The following is a 15741-nucleotide window of genomic DNA, read 5'->3' as shown; positions in this document are numbered from 1 at the left end:
CATCTCTGTGTCCTACCCAGTCGTGGGAGTAAACAGGAAAGACAAGACTAAGAGGAACATTTAGCTGTGAAGGAAGGTGGATCAAAACTGTAAACCACCTCACTCTATAAAAAGCCCCAGCTATACCATAAGCTTTCTTCTTAAGATTGACCTTTTTTCTTTTTGAAGGGAAGGTCTTTGAACATTCAAGCATGTTCTCCACTTAATTTCAGTAAGGAGATTATTTGGGGAAATGTCTAAATGATATATCAAGTATATTTAAATAAAGAGGTGGAACTGAGAGGAAGTATCAACAGTAACAGATTTACAGTATCATGCCTTGGGACACCTGAATAACTGAAATCCATCAGGATCGTATTTCTTCCAAAAAGTCATTCTTGGCAACAGCGCTCCTGAAGATCATAAAGAGGCACCACTTTGATGCAAACTCCAAAGAACACAGCATTGTACAGTTTTGGCCACTTGAAATACCACACTTGATTGTGTACTTTTCCTCAGAACCCTTACACTGCTATCCTCATCAGGTCCATCCCCAATTGCTTTTACTACATCGTAAAACCACGGTTTGCTGCTGTCTTCCTCGTTGCTCCAAGTATCTGCTAAGAAACCAGTAACAATGACCAATACTGGGGGTGATAGGGTTAAAGACTAAACAGAGCCAACTAGTAGTGACTTCTACAGTCCCCGTTGGTAGATTAATGGTTACTCTCTCAGAAATTTATCTTCTAATATGAATGATACAAGTCAAGAAAGCTTTTAAAACCTTATTTGCTTTGTGCTAATCCCACCCACCCCTTTATGCTTTTCTGTTTACCCACTTCAACTTGCAGGCAAAATGTTAGTAGTTTTTTTCTATTGCCCTGGTTTAAATACTATAGAATCCCTCTTGTTTTATTATTTTCATCTCACTGCCGACAAAATCAAACCATGGTATTTGTGACAGAGTTTTCTAAATCAAAGCTGTATTGCTCTGTAGCTATACAAGGAGTTATATTCTGTAAAGGCCTAGATTGTTTGGGTTTTTTTTTTAATGCTATATAGTAATAGCTGTGTAACAGTAACAACATGCAAACAGAAGGAAGAAGGATTTAACAAAAGAAAATGGTGAGATGGAAAGCATGTGCAGAACAGACACACAGCCTCTCTACAAGCTTTCACTAGGTGTTTATTTTCTTGTGTCAGCTCTATTAAGTGATTTCCTAAGAGCAATTCTAAATACATTTCTTTAAAGGCAGCACTACAATTCTTCTCAATGGCCTGTATAATGGAGCCAAGTTCCTCAGAAAAATATGTATTTGATTTCTAACTCCCCACATATTTCAAGGCAATTTTTGTTACCCAGATGGGAGTTAGGAACTTAAATGCTGCGGTGGATCTGCCCCAGTTTGAGGGTCATTTTACAAAGAAAACCTAGACTAGCAGGTTTTTCTCAAATGCCTTGTATTTTTTGTTTTCTCAAAAGGCACACATAATTCTTATACAAAATTAACATGCACTGCTGGAGCTGTACTGATGGTTGGCTCAGCACAATACAGCATCCTCACACAAGTCCTACAGCCTCTTACGCTCTTTGCAAATACAGGTGATCAGGAGACAGTCTACAGCAACAGGTGAAATACATCATAAAATATTTAACTAGCTGTGTGTGCCCTTATAATTTAATAAAAATTATGTGCTTTTGTAAAATACCGTAACTTTACTATCTGCTCCACAGCAGCAAAATCTTAACCACTAAAAGATTATTCCCATGGCCTACACTTATATCATCTTATACAGGGATCTCTTCTCTTTGCACTCCTATGTTTAAGTAGACTCAAGCTTTGTCAAAATTTTTATGTTAAGTCTCAGACAGACATATATGCTGTACAAAATTGTTTTGATAATCAGGTAACTAGAATTCTTTTCTTGCCATCACAGCCTGATGCTTCATGCTTGTTACCAATCCAAGTAGGCTCCCTGCTTCAATTCCAAGTTTATGCAACCATGTTCTGCCATTTCCCCATATGCTTAGTTACACAAATCTCAACCTCCTTTTTGAAACTGATGTATCCAAACATTGCAAGGAGCAATTGCAGTGAGAAAGGAGGGACACATGCAAGCATGTGGGAGCAATAAGCCCTTCAGCTAGAAGAACAAGTTTCTGTACCCTCATTTCCTTCCATTCTTTTTAATATAGCACACTACAAAGAATTTGCAGAGGCCCATCCTCCTCTGTAACATCTGTTCTACAGTACTCAAACGAGCTGCCATCACAAATAAAAAGATACTGTAGACGAGTCTGTCAAAAATAGAGACAGAAAAATATAAAATTCCTTACTTCAACTACCACTGTTCTATCACTTTTAAGTGCATTAAGTGCATGCTCTCTGAAAAATGTATTCCCTATGCACACCAAGCACAGCAGCCACGTCTTCCTCTACACAGTTCTCCTTTTTTTTGTTTAGTCTTCCTAAACTTTACTGTAACAGAAAAAGAAGCCTCTCCTCCTTTTTATTTTTCTTTTAATATACTCCAAAAAGACTACAGCCTTGTTTGGTCAGCATTCCTCTCTGTTTATGTGCTTTTCAAGCTGTTACATTCAAAGAGATGCCACTGTATTTCATAAAACAATTTAATCAACAATATTCATGTCTTTATTTACCATTTATAAACATCAAAACAATAGTTTGTGGATAAGAGCACAGACAACAGCAGCTTTTCAGACATTTATATTAAGTTGCAAGTATGGTATTTAGGATTACTGGCTAGTCATCCTGGACCTTTACACTTTTCTCTTCAATATCTATGGAGTTTCTCATCTCCATCTATATCACCAGTTCCTGTCCCCCTGAATTTTCAGAATACATTCCATATAAATAAGGTTACCAAGTTCTTGGGTTGACTTAGATACATTTCCCTCCTCCCTGACACTCCTGAGCCTTCTGCCAATCCAGACAACCTGCCTGGGATTTCCTGATGGAGAACAGGCCAGGGAGAACAGCAGCTGCCCCACAGGCATTCCCACCACTGGCAGGTAGTTCCACCAAGGCCATCAGACATCCAGAGTACAGGGCCACCAAGCACATGCAGCTCAGCTATATGGTGCATGTGCAGCAAGACCAATGGATCCAGGCTTTGTCAATGCCTTAGCCAACAATCACGTCTGAGAATGAACACAAAGAACAGCTGTTTCTTCGATATTTATAGTAACTTGCAAGAAGAGTAAGATCATTCCAGGATCCAGGATGTCCCCATGGCTGGTACTACTTCCCTCTGGGAGAATAAGCAGGACTTGCTAAGCTCTCTTCTGTGTGGAAGAGATACAGTCAACATTTGAAACCTTTACTTTGCGTGGCAAGTAGAGAAGAGCATTACACACTGAGTTTTGTCCCAAAAAATACAAAACATGAACATAGTGAACTCAGAACCCCATAAAGAAAACTGAATTATGCTTGAAAGCACCAGAAAAGCATACTGACAAATCATTCATATTCCAGAAATTCTGGTCTATAATATTGTAGCCTGAATCAAAAATTGTTTTGCCCCGTACAAGAAAATAAACAAACAGGAAATAACATTAAATTCTCCTGCCACCTTCTCCATGCCTACCAGTTGAATAGCCTTTTATAATGCCCATATTAAACACAGCCTCACAGATAACACAGATGGCTTTTCCATACATCTTAGAGGCTATGGTGAAAGTAATTATTTTTGCTAGAACAAAGTTATGCATGAAACACCAGCCCATGCCCCCTGGATGCTTTTGTGAGAGTAATCAAGATAAGACTACCTAAATCTGTTCTTCCCCAGCCTCCCATGCCTCTGTCTACTTCTTTGTAGCTTGCCTTTGTAGAACAGGGCTGTGAGAAATCTGGATTTCAGTTCTCTCATCACAAGATCTTAACTACAAGCGAGATCTCAAAAATGTAAGACAGCAATATTTTACAGCAAGTGGGTACATTGCTAGATTCTCAAAGCCTGAAGAGCTTTTGACAGTTTATTTTCACTTTTGCAGGGAACTGTTGTCTGATTGGAGGAAAAAAGTCCCAGTCCAATGACCAACTATGCACAAAAACTGTTACTGCTGACTCAATTTAGCATGAAACACCACACAGCCAGCCTTTTCTTTTCATGGAAGAAAGCTTCTCCTAGCTCCCTCCACTCTGAAAGAAACAATTTTTCCATCTTACATTCTCACATTTGGATACTCTGCTGCTCACCCTGTGGTGATATATTGTCTACTGCTCCGTACAAGAGAGGAGCCGTTGATATCCTCAGGCTTGAGCCATACTGATGTTCTGCCCTAATTTCCAACATTGTTAGACAGGACTGACACAAAACCATCAGCTTGAAGTCGAGTCACAAAGCAGGCTCAGATTTGAACTGGAAAGCCTGAAGCAGGCATATATTGCAAGAGGATAAGCCACAGCTTGTTGAGACACTGATCCACACCTCATTGAGACTCTCCACTGACTGTGGCACCTGCTGGCCCAGCCCTTAATCCTATAATAACCCCATCCTGCAGTAAACACTGTAGAGAATGTTCTGGATGCTTCTGAAGGTAAGCTATTAAACTACTGAGATATTAACAAAAATATTTGTATAGTAAGTTTCACACTAGCCTCCCTGAATATACTCTGTAACCCTGATTATAGCTGTTAGCTTATCATTGGAACCTAGAAGAGGAGAAAGAGTTTAAAGGATGGAATTTTAAAATCTTCTCTCACCCACCCACCAGCTCCTCCTGCCCCAAGCTTGCCCTGCCTTAATGCACCTCCCAGCTGCAGTGCTGCCACCCATTTAACATAACCTACTAAAGCACAGCAATTTCAGAGTAACAGGGATTTTGGCTCTCTTACAAAGCATTAAGAAGATTCACAGCCATTGAGTTCCTTAAAAATCCTAGTGAGGAGAAGAGGAAGGAGAAGGAAGGAAATCAGTTTAGCAAGTATCTCTGAAGTCAAATAGAAATGAAAAAGTGAGCTTATGAAGCAGAGGGTGTTTCACAATAGAGGCCCACACACAAGCAGGAAGAGCATGCCACCAAATGCTCCATTACAAAGCAAAGATGTTGAAAATAACATGAGAAACTCTTTGAGAAAATAAAAATATTTGAATCCACAAAACAACTATTTGAATGCAATCTACAGCAGCACAGTTTGAAAATATACTGCATTTTAAGAGCAAGAAAAGTATTTCTACCTGGAAAGTAATAATTAACAGACTTTTTTTTTTTGAGTGCAATCCTTCCCTCCAACCTGACCTATGTCCTGTACTATCTACTGCCTTTGACATAGAAGTGTTTACATGTAGTTGCTTGTTCTAAAAGCACACAGTCCTCAGCGAGTATCATCTTTTAAACCTGGCTCCCATATCCAATGCAGGAAGACATCGAGCAAATTGTTAAATAGCCATATTTGCCTGTGAGCCAGGCCAACTTCTGGCTTTCACACAAGCTGGTACTGAGGCAGTGCCCTGTACAGGCTCCTAGTACAAACATGCTACACTGCAATCAGCACTGCCCAAAGCCAGCACATGCAGCAACATGAGGCACCTTGCTTCAACAGGGCTTCATCTGGTGCAACTGCAATACAGCTAGAAGCAAAATTTTCAGGAGAGAAACACTCATTAGAATGATGAAGTTTAGGAGTATTGTAATGCTGAAACTTTCCACAGCCTCTGCAGCATGTAACTTGTCATTACTGGAGGCAACATTTAGTCTTCACAAAAGCTTACAAAGAGTACTACTACTCAGCATAAAGGCAAAGGGTCATCTTTATTTAGTAGGACTTTAAAACAGATTAAATGCCTTGTCATAAAGCAGAAACAGTACACAGGAAAATTCTACTGAAGAACTTGTGAACGATTTCCAGATAATTCGCTTAGCTGTTGAGATAACTTAGTGCAGGCCTATCTAGTTGGGATTTTCTTGCCCCCCTTTGGATTTACTCACATTCAGAACAAAGGAATCATCCACAAACATTCTCAAGCAAACATTCAGAAGAATGAGTTGGCTCTGAAACTCTCGATATTTTTCACCCAGTATCAGATCAGCAGGGTGCCAATTCTAGTCCACCTTTGGCTTCTTCAGGTATAACAAAACAAGAAAGCTTGAATGCCTCTTCTGATAATTTCAAATTCACTGAGCAACGATATTTTGAGGCTGCTTTGTTTTTTTAGCATTGGCTTGGACATCAGATTCCTTGTGTGTTTATTAGCAACTGCAAAAAGTTAAAAGGTTGCTCTTCTAATGCACACCCCACCCCTTACCTGACAGTCCTCCCTCTACCAGCAGCTGCAAACAAGAGTCCTTCTGTAATACTGCAACAGTTACCTATTCTCTTCTGCAGCACTATGACAGCTAAGAACCCACTTTCTTCTTTGATACCTAGTATTTTATGTACCAGAAAAATAATCTGTCAATAATTTTCTCTGTAAAGAAGTACTTCATACATGCCAGAAAGAGACCACTGACTGAACTTTCCAGAGAACCCAAGCTTCTCACACAGCTGCAGGGTGAGCTTTCAAAACACTACCCAGGTTACATGTTTTTGAAATACTCCTCAGATTAGCTCAGTCTATTGGAGGAAATCCTCTATTTTCCTTTCTTTACCAGCTCCTCCAAGTGTGGATATTTGTAACCTGTGGATCTAGCAAGTTTGTCCTAGTTGTCTAGTAGATGTTACAGATCATTTCAATGCTGGCATCTCAGGCTTCAGTGTTCTTCATTAAGGAGAGGCACAAGCTCTGCTGATTCAGGAAGGCAGTATGTCAGTAGTTTGTATTTAACATTTTCAATGAAACCACAAGGAGTAGAAATTCCATTTTAAAAAGCTACACTAATCTGTTGAGGTCACTCTGCTAGAGACAATGCACCAGCCATAGCTAATGTGCATGAAACTTCCAGAGAATCTCTTCCACTAATTCAAGAATACTGTTGGTTTTGAGGAAGTGGCATGTAATTCTTAAACAACTAGATAACGATCTTCATACAGATCTAATGGAATAAGAATGGAAGGTGGACTGAAAACCAGAATGAGCCAGAAGATGGGGGGAGTACAGTATGAAGTAAGAGACTCAAGAGACTCAAGAGAAGGGCCTAGTTTCCAGAATATACCAATTGCCTGCCCATGAAAAAACAACTTCCTCAACAGAAGCTACAGCGAGTAGGGGCTTGGGGGCAGGGGAAGAAACAGGACTGGAAGAACTATGATAATCAAAACATAATCATCTGTCAATTTTTAACAGTGTAGTTACCAGTGTCTACACCATCTCAAACACAGACCTGGGCAGATTGGTTCTATTCTTTAGTGTGTATCTGAAAGACTGAAGGTACTCATGCTCCCATACTTCTGTGAAATATTTTGACACCTGTACTGTAAACAACAATAATTATTTCCAGCTTTACTTTAATTGGGAAAGTGGTAAGAGAGCTCAAGAAAGGGTTTCAAAGTCTTAAATGCAATGGTAAGTTATAACACACAATAGACTTTGTGAAAATTCTGTCTTAATTCATTATGGCATAATTAGATGTTGCAGCTTTAACCTGTACGAATGACAACATATCACCAGATTTATTGCAACACTGATAGAATAAGATAAAGCTGAAATTCGCTATTCTGTTTTACTTACACTGCCTTATGTTTAAGGTGCCTCTTTAAAAAACAAGCATGCTAAATTTGTTATTGAAGCAGGTATGGTTTAACTTCTGTGATTCTCCATTTGCCTAGATAAGTCACTTTTTTAAGTGGCTTTTAGATCTGGTGTCTATGGCACAATGCCAAGTAAATCCTTATTACACAGTTCACTGACCTGAATCTACTGATACTTTTACAATCTTGCCTGTCAATCCAGCTGTCAGGCAAGCTTATTAAGTCCCAGTCATGAAGCATACACAATTTCAGTTGAGAAAAAGTCACACAGCTTTCAAAATGGCCATTTAAAATTCCTACCATTATGTTTCCTCAAAAACAAAGAAAACCAATTTCTGTTTCTCTGAGACTTGATACCAAAACTCAAAACTGTTCCTTTAAGGTCGAAGGAAAAAAAGCCACAAACAAAGGCAACTTAACCAGCTGACTCCTACTTTTTAAACACATTAAACCAATTAATTTGTGCAATGGTTTGTTTTTTAAAAACAGTTTCAAAAATTGAAATGCAAGAGGGCAAAACTTAACTGCAATTTTAGGTCAGATTTAAACAACTGTAAGCCTTATATTACAACCTTAAGAACACATTACCTGTAACAAAGTAACTTATTATCAAAACATTCTCACAATGGTATTGCTAAATAAAAATCACCACACTGATTCTTATGCAGCTATCACACCACTAGGTTTGCCACTTGTCAGAGATTTTAAATGTTTAAATAGATATTCCCTTCATGAACTTGAACCTCGGAAAACCCGAGAGTTCCAAATCCATTTTAGATTCTGTATGTATTAGAGAAACCATGATTAAAAAAGTGTGGATTTTGACTGTGGGGTTTTATTTTTTATTTTAGATCAGATGACAGAGCTGGATTATCAGCTCTGCATGCAGTTTGATAATCCACAGCTACATCAGGATGTAGCAGTACACATTTCAAACAGTTTTTCATTTTACTAATGGAAAGGCAGAAACTAGATTTGGTTGGGGGAGTTGTTTGTTTTAAATGCTCTCCTTTTTTCAGGAAGAGGCTTCCTTCAGCAGCTCAAAAAGCTCATAGAAGGATTAAAAATGCAGCTTCCTGGGTCTAACTTTGTTTTGTAGCTCAAAAGCAAAATAAAACCAAATCCAGCCTGATAAGGTGGCAAGCCCAGAAGTCACAAGCATTAGCAGGAAGTTACTACAGCACCAAACAATGGAAAAGATGGACGTACACATAATTTATTATTCCTACCTTCCAAATACTTAGAGACTTTCTCCATTCGAACTGCCATATGGTAAAGAGAATGAACAGAAATATGCAACATTTAGCTTTAAAATCATTTATAGAAAGCAAGCCCCAAAAAATCTTGAGTTGTGATTATTAGTAGTACAAAGGAAGTTATTTGTCCGAACCTGAGGTTAGGTCAGATCCTCTGTTCTTTTTATCTTCTACTATTTCATAGAACGGGCCTATTACTTGTAGTAATTCTTCAACTTTGTCCGTCATTGGCATACTCTCAAGAATCTGCACAAGTTCAAAATATGGAGCATCTTATGAAACAGCATTTCAATGATTCATTTTAACTGATTTTAGAAACTGTTGGTCATTTTAAAACTCAGTAACATTTCACTAAGTCACTTAACACATTATTTTAATTTTTTAATTTTTTTTTTTATTATTAAATGAAAACAACATAAACTTAATTTACCAAACAAGAATCTTAGCTAGCTGTATTAACTTTTTTTAGGTGAAGAGATGGGAGAGCTAATGCATTTGTCACCACTAAATAAGTGCCTCAGCACAGTATCAGTAGACCTTGGAATCCATTATTTCAGCAATTTCAAACTAAACCAACTCAAAGTTCAACAGGCTGCTGTTATCTGATGCAATTTATTTTATAGACAAGTCTTCCCACAGAAAAAATGAAACCAAAAGACGACTTCTTAGAGGATTCTTCAGATTTGTCAAACCCTGACACCTTCAAAGGAATGCAAGGATCACACCAAAAGTACCCTATTGGGTCCATCTAAACACAAACAGCAAAATGGACAGAATACAGCAAAACTGGGACAGTGCAAAGATACACTTAGGGCAAACTAGAACCAAATTCTGCTCTTGAAGTCATTTGGAGCTCTACCTTTGATAAAAATTTCTTAATTTTAAATTACAAAACCAATACCTTTGATCATCTGATAGGAATGCAAAATCTTAAATCTAATATAGATCAAACAGAAAAGACTGAATAATATAATATTATTTTAAAACATACGATAATACTCTCCCATTTAGTTTAAGTCCTTTCAACCAAGCTTTTTGCCAATAGTTTTGTTCCTCTTTCATCCTCTACCTTTTTATTTATTTATTTTTAAAAGAGACAACAGCTATAGGAACAGATTCCAGTAGAAGCAAACTAACAGCTACAGTACACCTCCTCCTCCTCCAGGACAGCACCAAGAAAGCAACACATAGAGGTGTAAGTCGCCCCAGAACACGCTGCTCAAAAGCACCAACACGTCACTAAGCAGTAGAAGCAAAAGCTACAACATTACTTCACAAAGCAAGAGCTCCAGGCAGGCTAGCAGGTAACGAGTCAACACTTGCAAACCAATCAAGGATACCAAGAGACTATGATCCTGTCAACCTGCAGTTTCTTTGCCACTTCTCTGACCTATGCAGTGTATAGAATTCATTCCGTATTTGTTAGAGAGAAGTACTCAGATACAGAGCTGGATGTGAACCAGAGACAGGACAGTTTTTTGATTTTTATTTTTTTTTAACTTCAATAGCATTGAGAGAAAAAAATAAACTTATTCTAGAATAATAAAATTTGTATTTGCTATGTATTTACTTCTATAGTCTGCACTGAAAACTGTTTCAGATGTGTATTTCGATGACTGCACATAACTGCTCTTCCTCTATTCTAAACAGACCTCAATATACATTCTGCAACTTGGAGCAATTCTTAGAATCTTACCGCACAGTTTCTATTAAAGTAAGAGTTTTGCAACTGCTAGCTTTTCGGTGAGCAAGAAAAGAGCAAATACTTCCACAAACAAAATCAACTGCTTACTTATACAGCCACTAGGCATAATATGCAATCTTAAAATCTGAAAGTGCAAAGTAAGTTATTATGTATCCTGAATTACTGTTTTCTTTGGATGTCAGACAATTCATATATAAAGATTTTTGTTTTAAATTAGAAACATCATATAGTGCTAACACTTCTTTATGCTATCATTCATTTCTAGTATATAACAATATCTCTGAAATGTAAATAAATTAAAAAGTATTGCAATATAATATTTCAGAAGTGCTACCTTAAACAAAATGCACCTGAGCTCAGAGTCATCTTAGCTAAGACTAAGATATGTTTGGTCATCTCCCATCAGCACCGCAAAACCTCACCCAGACACATTCCTTAACAGCCGCGATTTTCAAGGCTACCACATGAAGGGAAAAAAAACCCACCAAACAAGTTTACAGTAAAAGTATCCTGTGATAGGGTCATCTTATGCATGTATAGCCCCAACACAACACGCAAGTGCTAGGGACACGTCCCAGAGGCGGGGGGGAATATGGCAATCTTACATACCCTTAAACACAGTCCTGTAATATCAGTATACAAGCGGAGGTTTGACCCCTCAGACACAGATACATATGCAGCAACAGGGGAATGCCCACAGCAAGACCGCAAGGATTAGTGCAGTATGTGCTGACAGAACCACCCAGTGCATCCATTTTAAATGCACCTCCATTGACATTCCAAGTAGAATCAATCAGACGGGAGAAGTTGAAGCTAGTAATTTAAAAGTGAGAGCTGAAACAGCACCAAAGCAGGGTAAACAGATTCCACAGTTTCAAAGCTGAGAAAAGGAAGAAGTTATTTGCTCTCCAACCCCTACATGTAATCTGTACAGAGGAGGAATATTTGTGCTTCATTAGGGTCAACTAAGTAGACTTCCTTACAGTAGGCTTCCTAGGGTTCTTCTAGAACAAGCATTGCAGTTTCACTTAATTTTAGTGTCCTGACCAAACCAATTACTGCACTGAAAAAAAAAAGTAAGGTACTCTACTGAAGTATTAACACATTTTGAATCCAAGATTTGAAATGAAGCACTAGATCTTGCAGCATGCATTCAAAAGGAATTACTAAAATTTAGTGGGATTCTTCACCAAATGAAAAATTCTTGGGCCTTCTGTGTTTTCTGGACTTGCTTATTTTTCATTTTAAAGCAGCTACAGTAACAGCAGCAGGAACTAAATTACCAAAATTACAGACAGGAAAAAGAAGAGTAGTTAGACTCCAGCTCCTTGCCTAGTAAAATTTTTCTTGTATCACTCATTAAACACATTAAGAGTTCAATGTCAAGATACAGGCCTAGGAGAAAAGCAAGTGTATTTGGAGTAGAACTTACATTTTCTCTCCTTGAAGCTAACCTCATTATAATAATAGATGACAATTATACTTTCATCTGGATAGACAATAAATAATCTTTAAACTAGAAAGGCTACCTAGAGGAGCGTCAGTGAAAAGACTGCAGTGAAAAGGGTTAGTAAATAAGAGACAAGAAAACTCTGAATGTTTACTTTAGTTAATGCTGCAATTCCTGCTTAATACAGTAACTATGACTGTTTACAAGTTACATATCTATTCCAAAAAAGACAGACCAAATTACTCAATTCTAACTGTTTGACTGCAAATATAATATACAAGGAATATTTTCATGACAGGTACAGAAAATTCAGGTTGCCAAGTTCTTCCTGAAAAATCAAAGATTATTAAGTTTACATATTTAATTACACTCATGTCTCTAGTCATGACAGTGAGACTCTTGCTCCCGAAATCCTTCTGGAGGGTTATTATTTTCCTTTCCAAGACAACGATCACTTGTCCCTCTCAACCCTGAGAACTGAGGCAGTTTGCAGTAAATAGCTTTTCTTTTGTTGTACTGTTCCACTGTTTTCTCCATTGCACCCCTTACCATGATTTCAATACTTCACTTTCTTTAGTGTCATTTAAGCTTCATATCAGATAGAACTCTCATGTTTCTATGAAAACAACCCAAATTCTATAGCTTTGGAAGGAACTACATAATCTTCTTCTCCCCACAGGTCAAACGGCATAGTACTGAAATGTAACAGTTCACACAGGGAGTAACTCATTTGGAGCTTTGACAGTAGTAGTCAGCAAGAACCTCCTCATGTTCCCTAATTTATTTCTGGAACATTTGCTCTAGACAAGCCCTTCCACTCTTTAGTAAACTTACCTTTTTCATTTCTTCAACATAGGCTATCATGGCTTCTTCTTTGGACATGTTTCCCAAGGCACTCCAAGCATCCCTAGGAAAGAAAGTCATATGCATCCTCAGTATCCTCAGGGCCTACTGGATTTTTTTTCAGCCTGGCCTTAAGTAGGTCAGTTACGTAAAGTTTCTCTGATACAAACAAATGCAACAACCATTCATGAATTCACAACTTTTTTTTTTAAAGCCCAAATACATAATTTGCTAGGATAATCACATAGTTGTACAACAACAAAGAAGTAACAAACTGAACAGCCCGGGGACTGAAGAGCTCCTCACTGACTAGCTATCATCTTGTACCCGGTAAGTTGTTAACAAGCCCATATATGAGACAACACATTTCCCTTTTGATTAAGTTGATTTTTTTTTTTCTTTTTAAGACCCTCTGCTGCAGAAAAAGAGTAGTCACAGACACTTCAGCCAGCACATACAAACAGCTGTCAGCAAGTTAGAACAGGCTACAAGAAAAATTTGTCCTTTTGAAGTTTAACAATTGTTGAAAGACACATCAGCCTAGTAGGCAAATAATTTAACCATCACCCCCAGTCACCACAGCAACTACTTAAGACCTAAAACCCAATCTCTTCCTCTCCAACTCTACAAGACAGAAAACTCTAAAAAAAATTATCAGTATTGCACAAGGAATCTGACAGAGACTGGAATAAAACATTTCCTTAGTCTTGCACTTGCTTTGACACTGTGCCTTCCTCTCGCCACAGCATGTGTCCCACTTACAGCAAAGCCCCAAGGTTGGTAGCTCACATTTCAGCTACAACCAACCAGGTGGGTGGAAGCTTACTGCCCTAGTCCTCCGCAAAGATACCCCCTTCACCCTGACCTGGGGACACTGGGGAGGAAGGAAGGAGGAAAAGAAAAAAAAAAAAAAGAAGAAAAAGTACTCAAAGGAATAATTCCACAGCTCCCCAAAAGACCATGACCATAACGGCAGCAATAATACTTGTTCTTCAGAACAAATCATTACTAAAATATAATAAGCAAAGCATTCACATGACTTTTCAAACAGATCTTAGCAATTTGGTGAATCGGAAGTCTTCCCAGTACCAGGAAAATACAGACAATGGGAAGCCCTGCCACTGAGCAGACAAACCACAAAGACAAATAAACCAGATGTCTCCCCGAGAGCTTGAAGCTGTATCAATGGCTGTCAGTGAGCACTTATTTACTTCAGGCTCACATCATACATGAAAACTTGATAAGGAAGAATTACAGACACTCATCCACATTACTCATTCTGCAGATCACCTATACTTGCATTCTACAACATGGGATAAATGCTGCAGAGGTACCGTGATGGTGCTTGCCTAAGAAAAACCTACCCATCTGCAGAACCAAAGGGAATGTTTTCACCTGCAACTCCGAGAAGTTATAAATTGTCTGAGCTACAAAGCTGGAACGCAAGACAGAAAATGAATTCAAGCATCAAAGGTTGCGAATGTTCTTTTTTTTAAGAGATAAATAAACTCACTAAACTCTTTCTCCAAGTGCCACTCTTCTAAACATCTCCACTCTGAGCACAAAAAAAAAAAAAACAAAAAAAAAACACAAAAAAACCACCAACAACTGATGAAAAGTTACCATTTATATCTACCAATTGGATCCCAAAATCCAGGTCGTGGAATGTTACAGGGTCCTTGGGTTGCTTGCTTATAAAAGCTATAGAACTTGAGCATCATTTCATTCGTTGGCTGGAACGAACCTAGTGAAAGCATTTTAAAATACAATTAAATTGTAATCAAGAATATTCATGAGTATTTTACAAGCTTAATACTTCTGTGAGAAAGTAGCCTGCAGTTTGTTACAGCCTGATTCACAGCAGTACAGTTTATGTCAAGGGAGAACGTATTCACTTTATCTACAGTGAACTAGCACCACTGACAATATTTACTTTACAAACAGCAAGTTTCAGATTGAGTTTAAGGGACTATAACCTTTACTACTCCTACGGTCAGACTCCACAATTAGAATTAAAAAAAAAAAAAGTAATAAGTAACATAAAGCAAGTGTCCTTTCACTCAGTATAAAGGGACAGGCTAAGCTCCCAGTAAACAAAGTATGTTGCAAGTCACTTTACTGTTACAAACAGTAACTTATTGAAAGAGTCCAGAACTTAAACCAAACAAACACACACAACAAACCCAAAACACAGCCTTCCATGGTGTTTTTGTTTACTTTGGGTATTTGACAGCACTTTGAATAACAGTTTCACTGCATCTCCTGGTTTTGTTTTCTCTTCTTGCTTCCTGGAACACACTTTTGTAGAGGTAGAAAATGTAAATACAAAACTGTAACAGCTGGTAGGGAAGACTCATAACCAAACCATTAAATCAAATACTTTAAGGTTCGATTCTAGCCCCTAGGAGAAGTTTACACTAACCTTTATCTTAGTACCTCAACAAACCCAGTTTTACTCACAGAAGACTTAATGATGTATGTAATAACCAACTTTTATTACTTTTATCAAAGAGATACATTCTGATTTTTTTGCTTTTCCATTAACTGTTTCAGCAGAGGGAATTCATGATAACAGCTCTGAAGCCATCAAACCAACTTCAGGATTTCAGGGAGGCAAAGGCCCTTCCCCGGCGTTCTCCACACCACACCACGGCGAGCTGACGGGCCCCCTCTTCCAGGCACCTGACGGGGAAACTTCTGCAGTAGGCTCGGAAGCCCCCGAACAGGCGTTTCTTCAGGAGAGGCAGACGGCAACACTAAAACCGAGGTTTCCAAAACGGTCTCCAGCCGCCGCCTGCTGACAGGCGCCCGGCCCGGGCGACTGAGGGAGAGCAGCCCTACTGCCCCGGCCTGAGG

At 38.4% G+C, this 15741-nt stretch overlaps 1 protein-coding gene across 3 annotated transcripts in view; it reads right to left on the bottom strand.

The window, feature by feature from the left end:
• Positions 1 to 14624, bottom strand: part of ACBD5 (acyl-CoA binding domain containing 5) — a 28303-nt gene extending 13679 nt beyond the window's left edge. For 2 of the 3 annotated variants that reach the window (XM_009694903.1, XM_009696380.1), the window contains exons 1-3: positions 14509 to 14624; positions 12877 to 12949; positions 9022 to 9133 (exon numbers count right to left, since the gene is read on the bottom strand). In XM_009694903.1, coding sequence (XP_009693205.1) covers positions 9022 to 9133; positions 12877 to 12949; positions 14509 to 14606 — 283 coding nt within the window. In that variant the 5' untranslated portion in view covers positions 14607 to 14624. Of the gene's footprint in view, positions 1 to 9021; positions 9134 to 12876; positions 12950 to 14508 lie in introns of those variants that run through there. The other variant, XM_009695647.1, reaches the window with a different exon arrangement.
• Between the last annotated feature and the right edge of the window lie 1117 nt (positions 14625 to 15741).

Source organism: Cariama cristata, unplaced genomic scaffold (assembly GCF_000690535.1).
Source record: "Cariama cristata isolate BGI_N322 unplaced genomic scaffold, ASM69053v1 scaffold1550, whole genome shotgun sequence".
NCBI lineage: Eukaryota > Metazoa > Chordata > Aves > Cariamiformes > Cariamidae > Cariama > Cariama cristata.
This window is presented reverse-complemented; position numbering and strand designations above follow the sequence as displayed.